We start from the raw sequence: 17481 nt of genomic DNA, 5'->3' as shown, positions 1-17481 counted from the left end.
ATTTCCACCAGTCCTGTAGTAGACAAACATTTGAGAGGTAGCAAGGGCTAAAATGAAGAAAAGCAGTTGATTAGACAGATCTTGGTATATTTCCATGAAGAAAACAGGCCAAAAATACTAGATATAGCAGAATAAACAGGAGGAGAACAGAGATGAGCAATGCAGGTACCCAAAGAAGACCTATTAGAAACACAGTATTTTCTTACCAGATTTTGAAAATAAAACATAGTGAAGAATAAAATGGAATTTAACTTGGGTTATCATCTAAAGGAATTCTACCAAAATGCACAGGAAAATAAACCAGATTCAAGATGATAAACAAATAGAGGGGATAATGGTTTAGAATGTAAAATAACAGATCAGACTCAAAAGGAGATCAGGATGCAATAAGAATCAAATACTGCAGATAAAGTTCTGTGTGGTGAAGACCTCTCAGAGAAAACAGTGTATCTAGCTAAAACAGAAGATGAATGCAATGCAGTATAGCTCCTGAAGGTGACATCAGACTACTTCATTCAACAATTATGGCCAATTGGTATTTCACTCTAATCCATTCTTTTATTGCATCCTCAAAATTGGTAGGAGCTTGAAAGAGTGTTATTCCTTCCAGGAATTGCACATTCCTGTTGCTTTGCTATGGAAATCCCATGGTGATTTCTATGGCTACTTCAGCTGTCATAACCCCCAAGAATTATACTAAGCACTGTATGTTTAGGTCATTTGTCTCTATAAGAAGATTTTCCTTATTAGAGAGATCTAGTGAACACTTTTGGGTTTGAAGAGGTTGAGGATGATCCTTAGTTACCTTGTATTCACCAAGATATGTGTATTCATGTGGTGTCCTAAACCCTTACAGAGTTGAACAGGCATGACCTGGATATCATCAAAATTCATAAGAATATCATACACTTGTGAATCCACATGTCTTGGCGAATGGAGTTGGGGCTATAATAAATTCAAAGGTATGGGCCACCTTCACTTTGGCTATAGGACCAGTGCTGACACAAATATACACGTTTGCATACATGCACACACACACACACACACACACAAACCCAGCACAGATACAACATAAGGTGTAGGACAGAGTCATAGTATATCAAACAGACTAAATTCAAATAATGGTGGAACTTTAATTCTAATATCTGTGCTGAATGGTCAACCAGTTTTCTTCAATTGCTGCCCAAGTCACGTATTGCACCTCTTAGGAGAGACACTGGGCTGAGGTCCCAAAGAGAAAGCAGGGATGCGAAGCATGCTAGTGTGTCAGGTGTGAGGTCACCCAGCATGGAGCTCAAAGGCACCACTGTTCTGCTCCTCCTTATAAAGGGAGGTGCTCTGCTTACCCCAGCACAGACGTGGGAGCAACTGCAGAGCCTCCTTCAAGATGCTGGTTGTCCTCCTCACCGTGGCCTTACTGGCCCTGAACCCACTTCAGAGCTCAAGTGAAGGTATAAGAAAAAGGGTTTGGGAGAGTCTGTGTCTCTCAGGGCTTAGACCATTCTACAGGGGAGGGAGGCAAAATTATGAGAAGCATTGGACATCAGAGTTTTTACAAAAAGTGTAAGTCATGTCAATGCCTTAGAAATTAAGGTACATTTGGAACAACAATCAAAAAAAATTCTCTTTTGACTAAAGGAATGACAAGGTAAATTTTCCATTTGCAGAAATATCTCTCTATGCTGTGAAGAATACACATAAGGTAGGAAGACTGATACAGGGAAGTCTAGTTGCAAAGACATCACTATAATCAGACAGTAGGTGTTGGCCACCTTGCTGAACAGTGGACACAGGAGAGAGGAAGGAGATACTCACATGACTGTGCTATTCACAGGCAAACTCATGAAGCAAATTTGATGATCTAAAAAGGAGATAAAATATCAGGACCCAATTTTCTTATTAATCTCCCACCACATTCAATATTTCACTGTGCTGTGAGCAGTGTTTATTGAACATTGTACCAAACTGTTTGCTGCTCTTGAGAAAGCATGTTAGTATAAGTAAAAAATACACTGAAGAAAATGACTAAAGAAATCTAAAAATGTGACTTTGATATACCCAGAATGCTTATCAAAGATCAGCACTAAGGTATGAGGAATGCTTGAGAGGACCAAAAGGGCTTTGTTTGCTTGCTTGTTTTAATTTGTAGCATGTGGTCGAGATTCAGTGTAGCAACCACCCAGACAGTCCCTCACAGCTTCCTACCTTGCCAACAGTATCACAGAGAGTGGCTAAGGAGTTCACTTACAGGATGTGAAGGTTGTGATTGGAAGTGATCTTTCCCTGGAGGACAACTGTGAGCCTTGAAATTGGTGACTAACTTTTCCCTTTATCCTGTTCTCATTTCCTAGAGGGCGTCCTTGAAGATTCTTACTCCCTATCATCAGGTAAGGCCCAATTCCTGCTCAGCCAGCCTTCTTTCCCTCAGGAATGTCTTAGTTCTCCAGTGCCTTCTTATCATCATGTACTTAGGTTAGGAATGAATGAACGCTAGTTCCCCCCAAAACATAAATACTCTCCAAACTTGATTCTGGATACCAAGAGCACCATCTTGAACAACTGACAGGCCTGGCTCCTTGATAACAGGTTTATTTTGCTTGCTCCCCCACACAGAAGTGACTGCTAGGAGACAAGACACAAATACAAAGTGTCCTAATTCTGACTCCTCTGTGGTACAGAGAGTCCCTTAACAACTTCCTCCTTCCCCAGTCATCCCTTCTAGAACTATACAGCTTCATAATAAAATGCACACAAATGTGTATCTGTGTATCTTTTCTCTGGATTTCTCCACTCAGCTGTGCCCTATAGCTGCTCATAACTTGCCCCAGATAAACGGTGAGTCCTGTATTGATAGTCACTTTGTCTTTCTCCTCTCTCCTTCAGAATTTCTCATTGTGGGTCTAGGATGCTGACTAACTAGCTTGTTTCAACTTTTGGCTTAGATTTCCAAACTTGGTTTCACAGCAGCAAGTTATTATCTGGTTGTGAAATATAATTGGTGACATAAATGAGATTTATAATCCTTTCACTTTGCTTTTCTACTGTCCTGGGGAAAAAACCTCTGGGAATGGCAAAGTAGTCAAAACTTCATTCTTTGACAAATTCAAAGATACATGATTGTCCCAGGAACACAGATATGAAACTTTCCATACCATCCTTATTTGGATTGAAAGGAGCTCTTCATGAGAATACTGTGGACACAGGGGAGGTTGGCTGCTGAGAAGTAAGTTCTAGGACAATGGGTCTGTGTGACAAGGTCAGAGGTGCACAGTGAGGAGGTTCTTCCACCACTAATGTCACCTACTCTTGTGCTGTACCCACACAGAGGCTGAGGATCTAAGCCAGAGCTCTGAACAAAGCCATCAGAGACCACCTCCTGGAGGACGCCCACCCAGACCTCCTGCTGATGGTGGAGATGAGAATGGAAATGAAGAGGAAGATGATGATTCAGAGCAGGGACCACCACCACAAGGAGGCAATCAGCAGCATCCTCGCCCTCCTCGTCCTGGACACCAGCAGGGACCACCCCAACAAGGAGGCCAGCAGCAGCAGCAGCAGCAGCCAAATGGCCCCCCTCGTCCTGGAAACCAGCAGGGACCACCCCAACAAGGAGGCCAGCAGCAGCAGCAGCAGCCAAATGGCCCCCCTCGTCCCGGAAACCAGCAGGGACCACCCCAACAAGGAGGCCAGCAGCAGCAGCAGCAGCCAAATGGCCCCCCTCGTCCCGGAAACCAGCAGGGACCACCCCAACAAGGAGGCCAGCAGCAGCAGCAGCAGCCAAATGGCCCCCCTCATCCCGGACACCAGCAGGGACCACCCCAACAAGGAGGCCAGCAGCAGCAGCAGCAGCAGCAGCAGCAGCCAAATGGCCCCCCTCGTCCTGGAAACCAGCAGGGACCACCCCAACAAGGAGGCCAGCAGCAGCAGCAGCAGCAGCAGCAGCAGCCAAATGGCCCCCCTCGTCCTGGAAACCAGCAGGGACCACCCCAACAAGGAGGCCAGCAGCAGCAGCAGCCAGGCCGCCCTCCTCGTCCTGGAAACCAGCAGGGACCCCCCCAGTCAGAAGGTAATCAGTAGCAAATATCCAATAATGTCCTGGATGACCCAAGGAGATATAGCATAAACACCTGTTTAAAACAAATCAACCCAATAATCTGGAACTCACTGATAAATTTTACTTATGTTCACTCTCCAGCAAATACCTTCACACCTAAGTGAAGTTCAATGTGGCAACCAACCATCTGTGCGTACATCAAAATTATATGGTCCTTTACCATTTTTCAATATCTCTATTCAAGATATTCTTGGGAAGAGTAGTAAGACCTCTCTTTTTAATAAATTCTGCAGGGTAATTATAATTTCAAAGAGCACTGCCCCAGAAAGTTTTTTTTCTAATGATTACCTACTTTCACTGGTGTTGGTTTGAAGAAACGGAGCTGGGTTCTTACTATGGTTCTTGCCCTCTTGCTGAGACTCGATGACTTCCTATTTCATGTTTCCATCTGACCACTCTTGGTCCACTTCTCTCCCACACCATGGCTCTTTGTTCCAGTTTTCCTGCTAAATGGTATTCAAGTCTATGCTCCTAAGTGTCATGAAGTCTTTTAATGCTTACTTGCAAATCAAACCAACGTTATGCCAAAGATAATACAACTGAACAGAAAGGTGTGAAGTCAAATCTGGTGGCATATCTCATTGTACTACCTATATTCCTCAAAATGTCACAATTATCATTTCTTTGGGACCTCCTCTTGGAAATACTTATACAGACATAAGCATGTCATTCCCTTTTTCCTACAAGGAATATCATAAATCATACATGAGCATATCTGTTATTCCTTTCAAATAACATATTTCTTTGAAAGCTTTTAATCAGTTTGTAGAATCACACAGATCTTTCTAGCACCTTTCTATTTCTCCTCTCTCTCTTTTCTTTCTTCCTTCTTTCATTCTCTCTTTATTTTAGGCTTCCTTCTTTCTAAATTTCTTTCTCCTCCCTCATCTTCTTGTCCACCACTTCGCTTCCTCCTCCTTCCATCTCCTTATTCTCCTTATTCACCTCCTCCTCCTTCTTCAACTTCTTCATAAAGATTTTGCAGATTTATAATAATATTCCATTGTTTGTCTGTGCTATGGTTTGTGCGACCTAACCCTGTCAGTTGAATTTAAGTTGGTTTGCATTTTGTTCATTTAGATGTAACTTGCAGGGACACTCTTGGTAAATATATCCTCATGCATTTGAACACCAACTAAAAGATAAACAATCAAGATATAAATTTTACTTCCTCATCTAAAAAAGCAACAATGTAGAGCACATTATGTGCTTAGATGCTTAGCAAGAGTGAATTAAAAAAATTAGGATTCAAAGGATGGGATGAGAAGGGGAAGCAGCACAGGAGGTGGGGCTCTCATATGCCTCTCCTCAGTGATGCCAGAGAGACTTCAGAAAAAAACCTGTATGTCACATCTTCCCTATAACCCTCCTTGTTTTTTGTTTGTTTGTTTGTTTGTTTGTTTTGGTTTTTTGTTCTTTTTTTTTTTTTCAGAAAGTGAATGAGAAAATAATGTCCCTAACGAAGTTACACCGTTGGAATGACATGGTCATAACCGTATCTTCAATATCTCAATAAAACAATGAGCATGCAGTTTCTGGTTTCTGTGTCTCTTTCTGTGTGTGGGTGAGTCTGAAAGTTGAACGTCTTCGTCACGATACCAGAACATCCAGGACCCTTTCTCAGGGTTGCACTCAGCAAACTTCTCTTTATTCACAAGCCAGCTGTCGGGTGAAAGAATTCCACTTTTTCCTTCTCTTCTAGGATTTTATAAGAAATCTGAAATTTCTAAAATTATTTTCAGAATATATACTAATATTCTTGTAATAAATTAGGGGAAAATGAGTAGAGAACAAAAGTAAGGAAATTTTAGAGGCACTAGAAACCCTCATATTTCCAAAATAATTGATCCTGCTTTCTTGGGAACTGAATGTGTTTCTAGTCCTCTTTTCTCTCAAATTCACTGTTTTCTTTTCCCTTCATTCGTTTGTTCACAGTTCCCTCCCCCAGTAGGTAACCACCTTTTTTGAGTAAAACCTGGTCTATTCATACCAGAGACAGTATCATGGATTTTAAAAGATGAGGAATTTGGGGGTCTTTCCAGCATTTTTTTCTTGCTAGAGAGTTGGAAAAATCTCAAGCTATCCAGGAAAGAATTAGGAAACTTGCTTGGCAGGGAACACCAAGAGTGTGTCCAAACAAAGATTTGATAAGGAGATTTGTGTGGAGAGAAGCAAGGCTGATGAAGACAGTGGGGTAATAACCCTACAGGTACTTGAGAGATCTCCAAGGCCCACATTCCTACTTCAGTCAGGATGAGAGGTCTTGAAGGCAGGATGGTTTGGGGTCAGGTATTGTTTCCCTTTGGGAACTCAGAGCTTGCTGTTCAGGGCCAGTTGAGATCATTGCTCCACCTATTCCAGAGAAGCTCTTGTTCACTGACCCAGTTGTACCTAAGCTGGACTGAGTGTGTCTTGGGTTGGACTTCCATGAGACACAGAATGTCAACCCTGGCAGCATTCCTGTAGTCCTAATTTTATTCTAAAAAATAGACTGATGAACACTGTTGTTCTCTGAACTAGAAATATTCCAAAAGAAACAGGAAGGTCATCTGAGCAAATGTTGATGAAGGAAAGCATCCTTGCATATTATACCAGGTGACTTGGGAATATGACAAATGCCTAATTCTCCTACCTCAATTAAGTAATAATTTTTCTTCTCCTTCACTTAATAGACTCAGACTATAATCTATATATTCACAGAACAGTGATATCTCCAAATCTATCACCTCAAAAAATGTTTCTATCTAGAGAATGAAGTCCAGTCTCTCCTAAGGAAGAAAAGACCCCAGAACAATATTACATGAGGCTTCTTTATATCTAAAGTGAACAAAGATCTGTCTCCAGAAAGATGTGTTCTATGTGCTTAGGCATATTCATACCACTAATTACAACTAAAATCCCTGAATATTATATATAAGAAATATTTAGGGACACTCAGAAAGATTGTGAGAACACAGCAGATGTATTAGGAACTCACAAGTAGACAAAGACAATGAGTTTTCTCTATATATATATATATATCCACACACTCATATGTTTACATATACATATATGCATATATATATATATTTACACACACACAGATATATTGCTTTATAAATTGCAAACACGTAGCTGAAGATGACAGTAACAAAGAAATGCCAGTGGTTGCAGATGAATAAAGCCTAAAAAAAAAGTCTATTTGTTTTTAACCAAAGAATCATGAAACAGACAGGCTAGGAAAAGAAAATTTATGGCAGTCAAACACCTAAGAAAAAGCTACACCATTTAGGAGTAGTGCTTAGACTCCACCTCAGGAGGAAGAAACAAGGTGCCTCAACACTTCATCACTGTAGTGCAAGAGAAGAGTAGGAACTGGAATTCACATCCCAGGAGGAATGGGCCCTCATTTCCCCTGTCATTTGTTTTGGCTGGATGTGGAGTCTCGATTCCCTCCCAAATCAGCAGCAATGGAGAATCACCTTTCACACTACGTGGTATCAGTGGAGAGCACATGAGTAGCTATTTTTTGGCTACTGAAGACATTTCTATACTTACAGACAGGTTGGAAGCCTAACCTGAAGCAGAATCCATCCTCTTCCCAGGAGTAATAAGCACCTCCCCCCCTTGCCTGAGTATCAACAGAGCTTGGGGAGAAAACTGTATTTCTACCCTCACCTGGCAATAAGGTAGTGACTCCATTCTCACCTTATCCTGCTGGGTGGTTTGAGGAAAATTTTTCTAAAATGAAAGGTTTAAATAAGATCCAGACTCTCATAAAATTTAAGACACTCTGGTTCAAAAAAATTAACAGACACTCAAAGACATGTGAGATTATGAGCAAGACCCAATTTTGTTTCATCTGAATCTTAGAAGGAGAGGAGAAATATGCCAGGCATAACAAAGAACTCAAAGAGATAAAGACTACACTTGGCAAAAGTTGGCAAAAGACTTAAACCTACAGATTTAAAAGGTAAGCAAACCCTCTCTCCAATGGTTGTGCTGCCATAACAAGATACCATGGACTAGGTGGCTTATCATCCAGAGAAATTTATTTCTTACAGTTCTGCAGGTCGGAGGTAGGGGTGCAGGATGCCAGCATGGTTGAATTCTGATGAGGACCCTCTCCTGGATTGCAAACTGCCCTGTTCTCATTGTATCTTCACATGGCAGACAACAGGGAGGTCCCAAGTCTCCTCCTCTCTATAGTAAGGCACTAAGGTCAACAGGAGGTCCTTACCTGTACTATCTAATGTAACTTTAGTTATCAAAAAGTCCACTTATAAATATGCCATGTTGAGATTTCAGCTCAACATTTTTGAGGGACACAAATATTGAATTCATACCACTGATCAAGAGAACACAACGGAATCCATGCCAAGATCCCTAGACTCAAATATCTGACCTACAGACAGGAAATCTTGAACACTGGTAAAGTGAAACAGCATTTTTATATGGAGTAAATAATTAAAATGAAAACCTAGTATTAGAAACATAGGAAAGCCATAAGAAAGGTGGACCCACATTTTTAAATGGTTGAAATAAAAGAACTATCCAACATGACTTCTATATTTGGTGAATTTGCCTTTCACTAATGAAGGGGATGTAAATATAGGTGATGATGGATAACTAAGAAGATTTATCAACAGCAGATCTACCTTTAAAATTGACTATAAGAAGTACATAAACTGGAAGGTAAGTGATAAAAAGGAAACTGGAACACGAAGAAGAAAAGAAGAACAATGGAGATGGAAACAGATACATGAATGCAATGCAGTTTCCTTTTCCCTTGAGCTAAGAATGTTTGATGGTTGAAGTAAAAATTATAATATTATTGGCGTGATTCTAAGAGTATCTCTATTTCTAATGTCTGTGGGTTCTAGTTTCCATACATCATACTGAAATATCTGACAATAAAGACAAAAAAATCTTGAAAGGTGATAGACTGAAACAGCTTTTCTATGAGGGAAAAACAATGCAAATGAAACTGAAATACATAAGATCCATAAGAAAGTAGTGTCATATTTTAAATTTTGAAATAAAAGATCAGTCCATCCTGATTTTTGGTATTTCAGTATTTGGTGAATTTTTCTTTCAGAAATGAAAGGGATATAAAGACAGGGTATGAAGGATAACTAGGGGAAATTGTCAACAGACCTACCTTGAAAAATGGACTAGAAGAAGTCCATAAAGTGAAAGGAGATAGTTTTTAAAAAATGGAGACTGAAATAACAGGAATGAAGAAAGAACAATAGAGATGGAAATAGATGTGTGAATGCATCTTCCTTTTCATCTCAAATGTGAATACATTTGACAGTTGAAGTAGAACTTATAACATTATTTCACATGGGTCTAAGTGTGTGTGAAGAAATGCAGTCATCCCTGATGCTTGTGGGTGCTTGATTCTAGGACTTCTGTGGACTCCAAAATCTCCATATGCTCAGGTTCATTCTTTAAAATGGTGGGGTGTTGTGCATGACCCAAACTCATCTTCCTGCATGCTTCAAATCATTCCTGGATTATTTATAATACCTAGTACAATGCTAATACTATGCAAACAGGCATCATACTTTGTTATTTGGGGAATAATGACAACAGTAAAAATCAGTACAAGTCCAGAACAGAAGTGATTTTTTAAAATAGTATTGATTATCATTAGTATGAATGAATGATGCAAAACTCATGGACATGCAGGGTGGGCAGTATTTAAGATGATTTTATTATAAACAGAAAAGGGTAAAGGGATATTCATGGAAAAAACTTTCTAAGTTTCAGTTGAATTGCTAAAATATTGACCCCCATCAGACCGACTAGTTAAAAATGTACAATGTAAAACCTAAAGCATCCACTAAAAAAAATCTGTGTTAAAAGATACACTCAAAAAACTCCAAGGAAGCCAAAACGGATAGCAATGAAATTTCCAACAAATACACAGAAAGGAAATAGAGGAAATAATATTGAAGAAATCAACGTATAAATAATTACATTAAAATTATTTAAAATAACCAAAAAAGGTTGGAAATGGGGGTGATTCTAGATTACAGAAACATTAAAGTTTATACCATTCCAAAATCTACACAATACTTATGATTGTACGTAAGTTGGGTACATTTGTATTATTATTTAATTAATATCTTACATAATAAAATGTTGATATAAACTGATTGGTTTTATAAAAGTAATAACACTGTAGCTGGGCCAGGGTTCCTCATCCTTTGCTATTCCTTATGACGCAGGGTTGACTCCGGGAATCTACACTATTCCTAAGGGACTCTAGACAAGCTCACGATTTTAAGTGCCACTTAGCGTAGAGCCAGTCATTTCTTGGCACATGCACCACAAATCCCCTATTTGGGCCCAATGCATTATTTTCTGGACATCCACTAGTAACTGATCTGTTGAAATACGAAATAGACATTGTTTTCCATTCTGGGTAGATACATGTGACTGTTTGGAATCCATTCCCACTTTACACTGGCTCCATTTTGTAAGTCATCCTCATGTTTCTTCACAAAATACCAGGATAATATTTCCTTAAATAATGAAGAAAAAGTGGAGGAAAATTGCAAAAATATTGACTGCCAAGAAAAAAATTTCTGCAAGGTAAAAAGTGTCAATAGAGGCCTTGAAACTATTTTTCTATTTAGAGGAAAAGTCCTGAGACAAGGGACAAGGGATTGATAGAGATGGTTTAAGGAATCCCAACTATGATGTGCTCTAGTTTGACATTATTGTAACAGGGAGAAATGTATTCCATGTTGTATAAGAACAATGGATAAACATGCAATGTTTACCCCTGACATAAACTAATAAGTGTGTAAGTAATAGACACAAGCATTGCTGCAATGGTTCTTGAAATATATTATATTAGGGGAGCCCAAAGAACTCCCAAATAGATTTGTTGTACCTATTTCATTTTACAAGGTGAAGCTGGTTTTGCCTGTGATTATCCCACAGTCAATAGTAGAGCTAGAATAAGAATGCACAGGAGAGAGAGAGGTTTTCAAGATGGCGGCCTAGAGGGTGGCTGCATTTCGTGTTGCTCCAGGACTCAGGATTCAAGAGAGGAGATATTGGGACCAACTCAAAGTAGCCGGGTGACTCTCACCCCCTGGGGGGGCATCCCGGATGGGACGGGGGTCCCGGAACACAGGAAACTTTGTGAAGTAGAACTGCCGGCGAGACGCCCCTCCCCCGCTGGAGCAGTGAACTCAGACAGCTGGGAGCGCTGTAGAGGAGGCCGCTCGGCACAGTGCTGGGACTCGGAGCAGCCACTGGGGCTCCGGCGGCTGCCCGGGGAAGGAGTGGCGGGGAGAACTGTGTGGACTCAGGACACCGGGGCCTGCCCTGAGGAGGAGGAGAGGAGCGTGGCCACTTGGATTCGGAGAGACTGCACCAGAACTGCAGGCGGTTGCCAGAGGACAAGCTGCGCGGCGAGCTGTTTGGAATCAGAACGATGCTTCTGAACACCGGGGCCTGCCCTGAGGACGAGGAGGAAGAGGAGCGGCCGCTTGGATTCGGGTGACTACACGGGAGCTACAGGCGGTTGCCAGAGGAGGGGCTGCGTGGCGAGCTGTTTGGACTCTGACCACTTCTGAACCCCGGGGCCTGCCCGGAGGAGTAGGAGAAGGAGGAGAAGGAGCGCGGCAGGTCCTTTGGACTCGCAGTGACTGCATTAGCGCTCCAGGCGGCTGCTCAGAGGAGAAGGCGAGTGGTGAGTTGTTTGGTCTTAAAGTGACAGCTCCTGAACACAGGGGGGCTGCCTGGAGGAGAAGCGTGGTGGGACGCTTGGTCTTGAGTGGCCGCACCAGAGCTCCGGGCGGTGCCCAGAGGACCCGTGCAGCGGGTCACGTGGATTCAGAGCCACTCAGAGGGACTGCTCCTGAACACCCGGGGGGTTATCTGGAGAAGGAGGAGGAACGGGGAGGGTCACTTCGACTCGGAGTGATTTATTGCCCCGGGCTACGGGTGGTTGGTGGGAGGAGGAGGCACGAAGTGAGTTTCTTGGACTCCTAGTGACCGCACCGGCATACTGGGCGGCTGTCTGGAGGAAGAGGCCTGTGGCGGGTCTCTGGGACTCAGAGCGATTGTTCGGGGCCACAGGTGGCTGCTCAGAGGAGGGGCCACGCAGCCAGGCGATTAGGTGCAGAACAGGGTCCCAGGATCTAGGAGGCTTCTGGGTGGAAGAGCCGCACAGAGACAGGCTTAGGGCGGAGCGAAGGTTCCAGGCCTATGGGCAAATTCTCTGAGGAGGGGCAGCCTAAGGAGATTCATCTGTGAAGGGTGAGGCTCCCAGGCCCAGGAGGTAGGGCCGGGCCCCTGTGAACTTTGCAGAGGAAGGCAGCCCAGCCCAGGCAGTAGCTGTAAATTGAGGGGAACCTCTAGGAGGAAACTGACCAGGGAGACCTCCCCACTGGGTGAGTCTTCCCTGCCTGGTGAGGTTTCCCCACAAGGACGGTAAAACCAGAGACACAGGCCCAAACAGGCCTTGCCTCAGCCCACAGCCTAGATCCCCTTTGGATGACCATTGGTAAACAAGTGGAGGCACCTCTGCCCACTAGCAGGGAATATACCCCACCTGAAGGCCACCACTCCTAGAGAGGCAGCTTCCTTGTGGAGCACCGCATTGTCAACTTCATCCAAGACTTCAGCCTACTGAAGGCTAAGAGGGGATATATATAGAAATCTTCAGGGACATTGTAAATCAACAGAGGAAATCTGCAATATCGCAGCGGTCCACTGATATCTGAACAATATGAGAAAACAAGGAAAGAAAATGCTGCAAACAAATCTAGATGTTACATCAATAAAACCCAATGACAGCATGGCAGAAGAAATGACAGAAAAGGAGTTCAGAATGTACATAATTAAAATGATCAGAGAAGCAAACGAGGAGATGAAAGAGCAAATGCAAGCATTGAATGATGAGATGAAAGAGCAAATGCAAGCATTGATTGATCGCACCAATCGACAGTTAAAAGAGCAAATACAGGAAGCAAAAGATCATTTCAATAAAGAGTTAGAGATATTGAAAAAAAACCAAACAGAAATCCTTGACATGAAGGAAACAATAAACCAAATTAAGAACTCCATAGAAAGCATATCCAATAGGATAGAACACCTGGAAGACAGAACCTCAGACATTGAAGACAAAATATTTAACCTTGAAAACAAAGTTGAACAAACAGAGAAGATGGTAAGAAATCATGAACAGAATCTACAAGAACTATGGGATATCATGAAAAGGCCAAATTTAAGAATTATTGGGATTGAGGAAGGCCTAGAGAAACAAGCCAAAGGAATGAACAACCTATTCAATGAAATAATATCAGAAAATTTCCCAAATCTGAAGAATGAAATGGAAAATCAAGTTCAAGAGGCTTACAGGACTCCAAATACACAAAATTACAACAGACCCACACCAAGGCACATTATAATGAAAATACCTAACAAACAAAATAAAGACAGAATTTTAAAGGCTGTGAGAGAAAAGAACCAAATTACATTCAGGGGGAAACCAATACGCATATCAGCAGATTTTTCAATCCAGACCCTAAAAGCTAGAAGGTCCTGGAACAACATTTTTCAAGCTCTGAAAGAAAATGGATGCCAACCAAGAATCTTGTACCCAGCAAAACTTACCTTCAAATTTGACGATGAAATAAAATCCTTCCATGATAAACAAAAGCTAAAAGAATTTACAAAAGAAAGCCAGCATTACAGAACATTCTCAACAAAATATTCCATGAGGAAGAGATGAAAAACAAAGAAGCAAATCAGCAAAGGGGGGAATTATCCTAAAGGAATTGTCAAATAAAGGAGGAAACAAGTTGTGTCAAACAAATAAATAAACAAAATTTTAAAAATGAACCAAATGACCGGGAAACCAAATCATTTCTCTATAATAACCCTGAATGTTAATGGCCTGAATTCATCAATCAAAAGACATAGACTGGCAGACTGGATTAAAAAGAAAGATCCAACAATATGTTGCCTGCAAGAGACTCACCTCATAGAAAAAGATACCCATAGATTAAAGGTGAAAGGATGGGGAAAAACATACAATGCACATGTACTCAGCAAAAAAGCTGGAGTATCCATCCTCATTTCCGATAATGTGGACTTCAAGCCAAAGTTAGTCAGAAGGGATAAAGAAGGTCATTTCATACTGCTTAAGGGAAGCATAAATCAGCAAGATATAACAATCATAAACATCTATGCCCCAAACAGTGGCTCATCTATGTATGTCAAACAAATCCTTCTCAATTTCAGAAACCAAATAGACAACAACACAATAATACTAGGTGATTTTAACACGCCGCTCTCACCACTGGACAGATCTTCCAGACAAAAATTGAACAAAGAAACCATAGATCTCAACAACACAATCAATAATTTAGACTTAACGGACATTTATAGAATATTCCATCCAACCAAGAGTGAATACACTTTCTTCTCAGCAGCACATGGATCCTTCTCTAAAATAGACCATATATTATGCCACAAAGCTAATGTTAGCAAATACAAGAAGATAGAGACACTAGCATGTATTCTATCAGATCATAATGGATTGAAGTTAGAAATAAATGAAAGAGTAAAACACAGAAACTATTCCAACATCTGGAGATTAAACAATATGCTATTATATGATGAATGGATAACAGAAGATATTAGGAAGGAAATTAAAAAATTCTTAGAGGTAAATGAGAACAAAGAAACATCATATCAAAATCTCTGGGACACTATGAAAGCAGTACTTAGAGGGAAATTTATTTCATGGAGCGCATTTAATAAAAGAAGTAAAACTCAACAAATAAACAACCTAACACTACAGCTCAAAGCCTTAGAAAAAGAAGAACAGAACAGCACCAAAAGTAGTAGAAGACAGGAAATAGTTAAACTCAGAGCTGAAATCAATGAAATTGAAACAAAAGAAACAATACAAAAAATTGACAAAATAAATAGTTGGTTCTTCGAAAAAATAAACAAAATTGATAAACCTTTAGCCACACTAACAAAGAGAAGACGAGAGAAAACCCAAATCACTAAAATTCGGAATGAACAAGGAAATATCACAACAGACAGGATGGAAATACAAAACATAATTAGAAGCTATTTTGAAAATCTATACTCCAACAAAATAGAAAATTTCGAAGACATCAACAGGTTTCTAGAGACATATGAATTGCCTAAACTGAATGAGGAGGACATAAACAATTTAAATAGACCAATTTCAAGTACTGAAATAGAAGAAGTCATCAAAAGCCTACCAACAAAGAAAAGTCCGGGACCAGATGGGTTCTCAACCGAGTTCTACAAAACCTTTAAGGAAGAGCTCATTCCAATACTTCTCAAAGTATTCCATAAAATAGAAGAGGAGGGAACCCTCCCAAACTCATTCTATGAAGCCAATATCACACTGATACCTAAACCAGACAGAGACTCATCAAGGAAAGAAAATTTCAGACCAATATCCTTAATGAACATCGACGCAAAAATTCTCAACAAAATTTTAGCAAATCGCATACAAAAACATATTAAAAAGATAGTGCACCATGATCAAGTGGGTTTCATCCCAGGGATGCAAGGTTGGTTCAACATCAGGAAATCAATAAACGTAATTCACCATATTAATAGACTTAAAGTCAAGAATCACATGATTATTTCAATAGATGCAGAAAAAGCATTTGATAAAATACAGCACCCCTTCATGCTCAAAACACTAGAAAAAATAGGGATAGTGGGAACATTCCTTAACATTGTAAAGGCCATTTATGCTAAGCCCATGGCTAATATCATTCTAAATGGTGAAAAACTGAAAGCATTCCCCCTAAAAACTGGAACAAGGCAGGGATGCCCTCTTTCACCACTTCTATTCAACATCGTTCTTGAGACTCTGGCCAGAGCAATTAGACAAACCAAAGAAATTAAAGGGATACGAATTGGAAAAGAAGAACTCAAACTATCCCTGTTCGCTGATGACATGATTATATATTTAGAGGAACCTGGAAATTCCACCAGAAAACTCTTAGAACTCATAAGTGATTTCAGTAAAGTAGCAGGTTACAAGATCAATGCCCATAAATCCAACGCATTTTTATACATAAGTGATGAATCTTCAGAAAGAGAAATTAGGAAAACTACCCCATTCACAATAGCCTCGAAAAAAATAAAATACTTGGGAATCAATCTCACAAAAGAGGTGAAAGACCTCTACAATGAGAACTATACAACACTAAAGAAAGAAATTAAAGAACACCTTAGAAGATGGAAAGATCTTCCATGTTCTTGGATAGGAAGAATTAATATTGTCAAAATGGCCATACTACCTAAAGTGCTATACAAATTCAATGCAATTCCAATTAAAATCCCAATAACGTGCCTTACAGAAATAGAGCAAGCAATTATGAAATTCATCTGGAAGAATAAGAAACCCAGAATAGCTAAAGCAATCCTTAGCAGGAAGAGTGAAACAGGGGGTATTGCAATACCAGATCTTCAACTCTACTACAAAGCAATAGTAACAAAAACGGCATGGTATTGGTACCAAAATAGAAAGGTAGATCAATGGTACAGAATAGAGGACACGGACACAAACCCAAATAAATACAATTTTCTCATACTAGACAAAGGGGCCAAAAATATGCAATGGAGAAAAGATAGCCTCTTCAACAAATGGTGCTGGGAGAATTGGAAATCCATATGCAACAGAATGAAACTAAACCCATATCTCTCACCATGCACGAAACTAAACTCAAAATGGATTAAGGACCTCGGAATCAGACCAGAGACCCTGCAGATTATAGAAGAAAAAGTAGGTCCAAATCTTCACCTTGTTGGTCTAGGACCAGACTTCCTTAACAGGACTCCCATAGCAAAAGAAATAAAAGCTAGAATCAACCACTGGGATAGATTCAAACTAAAAAGCTTTCTCTCAGCAAAGGAACCTATCAGCAATGCGAAGAAAGAGCCTACAGAGTGGGAGAATATCTTTGCCAATCATACTTCAGATAGAGCACTAATCTCCAGAATCTATAAAGAACTCAAAAAACTCTACTCCAAGAATTCAAATAGTCCAGTCAACAAATGGGCTAAGGAAATGAACAGACACTTCACAGAAGAAGATCTACAAGCAATCAACAAACATATGGAAAAATGTTCAACATCTCTAGTAATAAGAGAAATGCAAATCAAAACCACCCTAAGATTCCATCTCACCCCAATTAGAATGGCGATTATCAAGAATACGAGCAACAACAGGTGTTGGCGAGGATGTGGGGAGAAAGGTACACTCATACACTGCTGGTGGGGCTGCAAATTAGTGCAGCCACTATGGAAAGCAGTGTGGAGATTCCTTAGAAAACTTGGAATGGAACCACCATTTGACC

The 17481-nt window shown here is 40.5% G+C and overlaps 1 protein-coding gene across 1 annotated transcript in view; it reads left to right on the top strand.

The window, feature by feature from the left end:
* The window catches only part of LOC306662233 (uncharacterized protein), a gene marked incomplete at both ends in the record, with an annotated part of 65309 nt that overhangs the window by 23460 nt on the left and 24368 nt on the right, over positions 1–17481 (top strand). The window contains one exon of the mRNA XM_079141761.1: positions 3539–3829. Within this exon, the coding sequence (XP_078997887.1) occupies positions 3539–3829 (291 nt within the window). The remainder of the gene's footprint in view (positions 1–3538; positions 3830–17481) is intronic.

This window comes from Sciurus vulgaris (genome assembly GCF_902686455.1).
Source record: "Sciurus vulgaris genome assembly, chromosome: 5".
Classification (NCBI taxonomy): Eukaryota; Metazoa; Chordata; class Mammalia; order Rodentia; family Sciuridae; genus Sciurus; species Sciurus vulgaris.
Note: the sequence above shows the minus strand (reverse complement) of the source record. Positions and strands in the feature narration are given on the sequence as shown.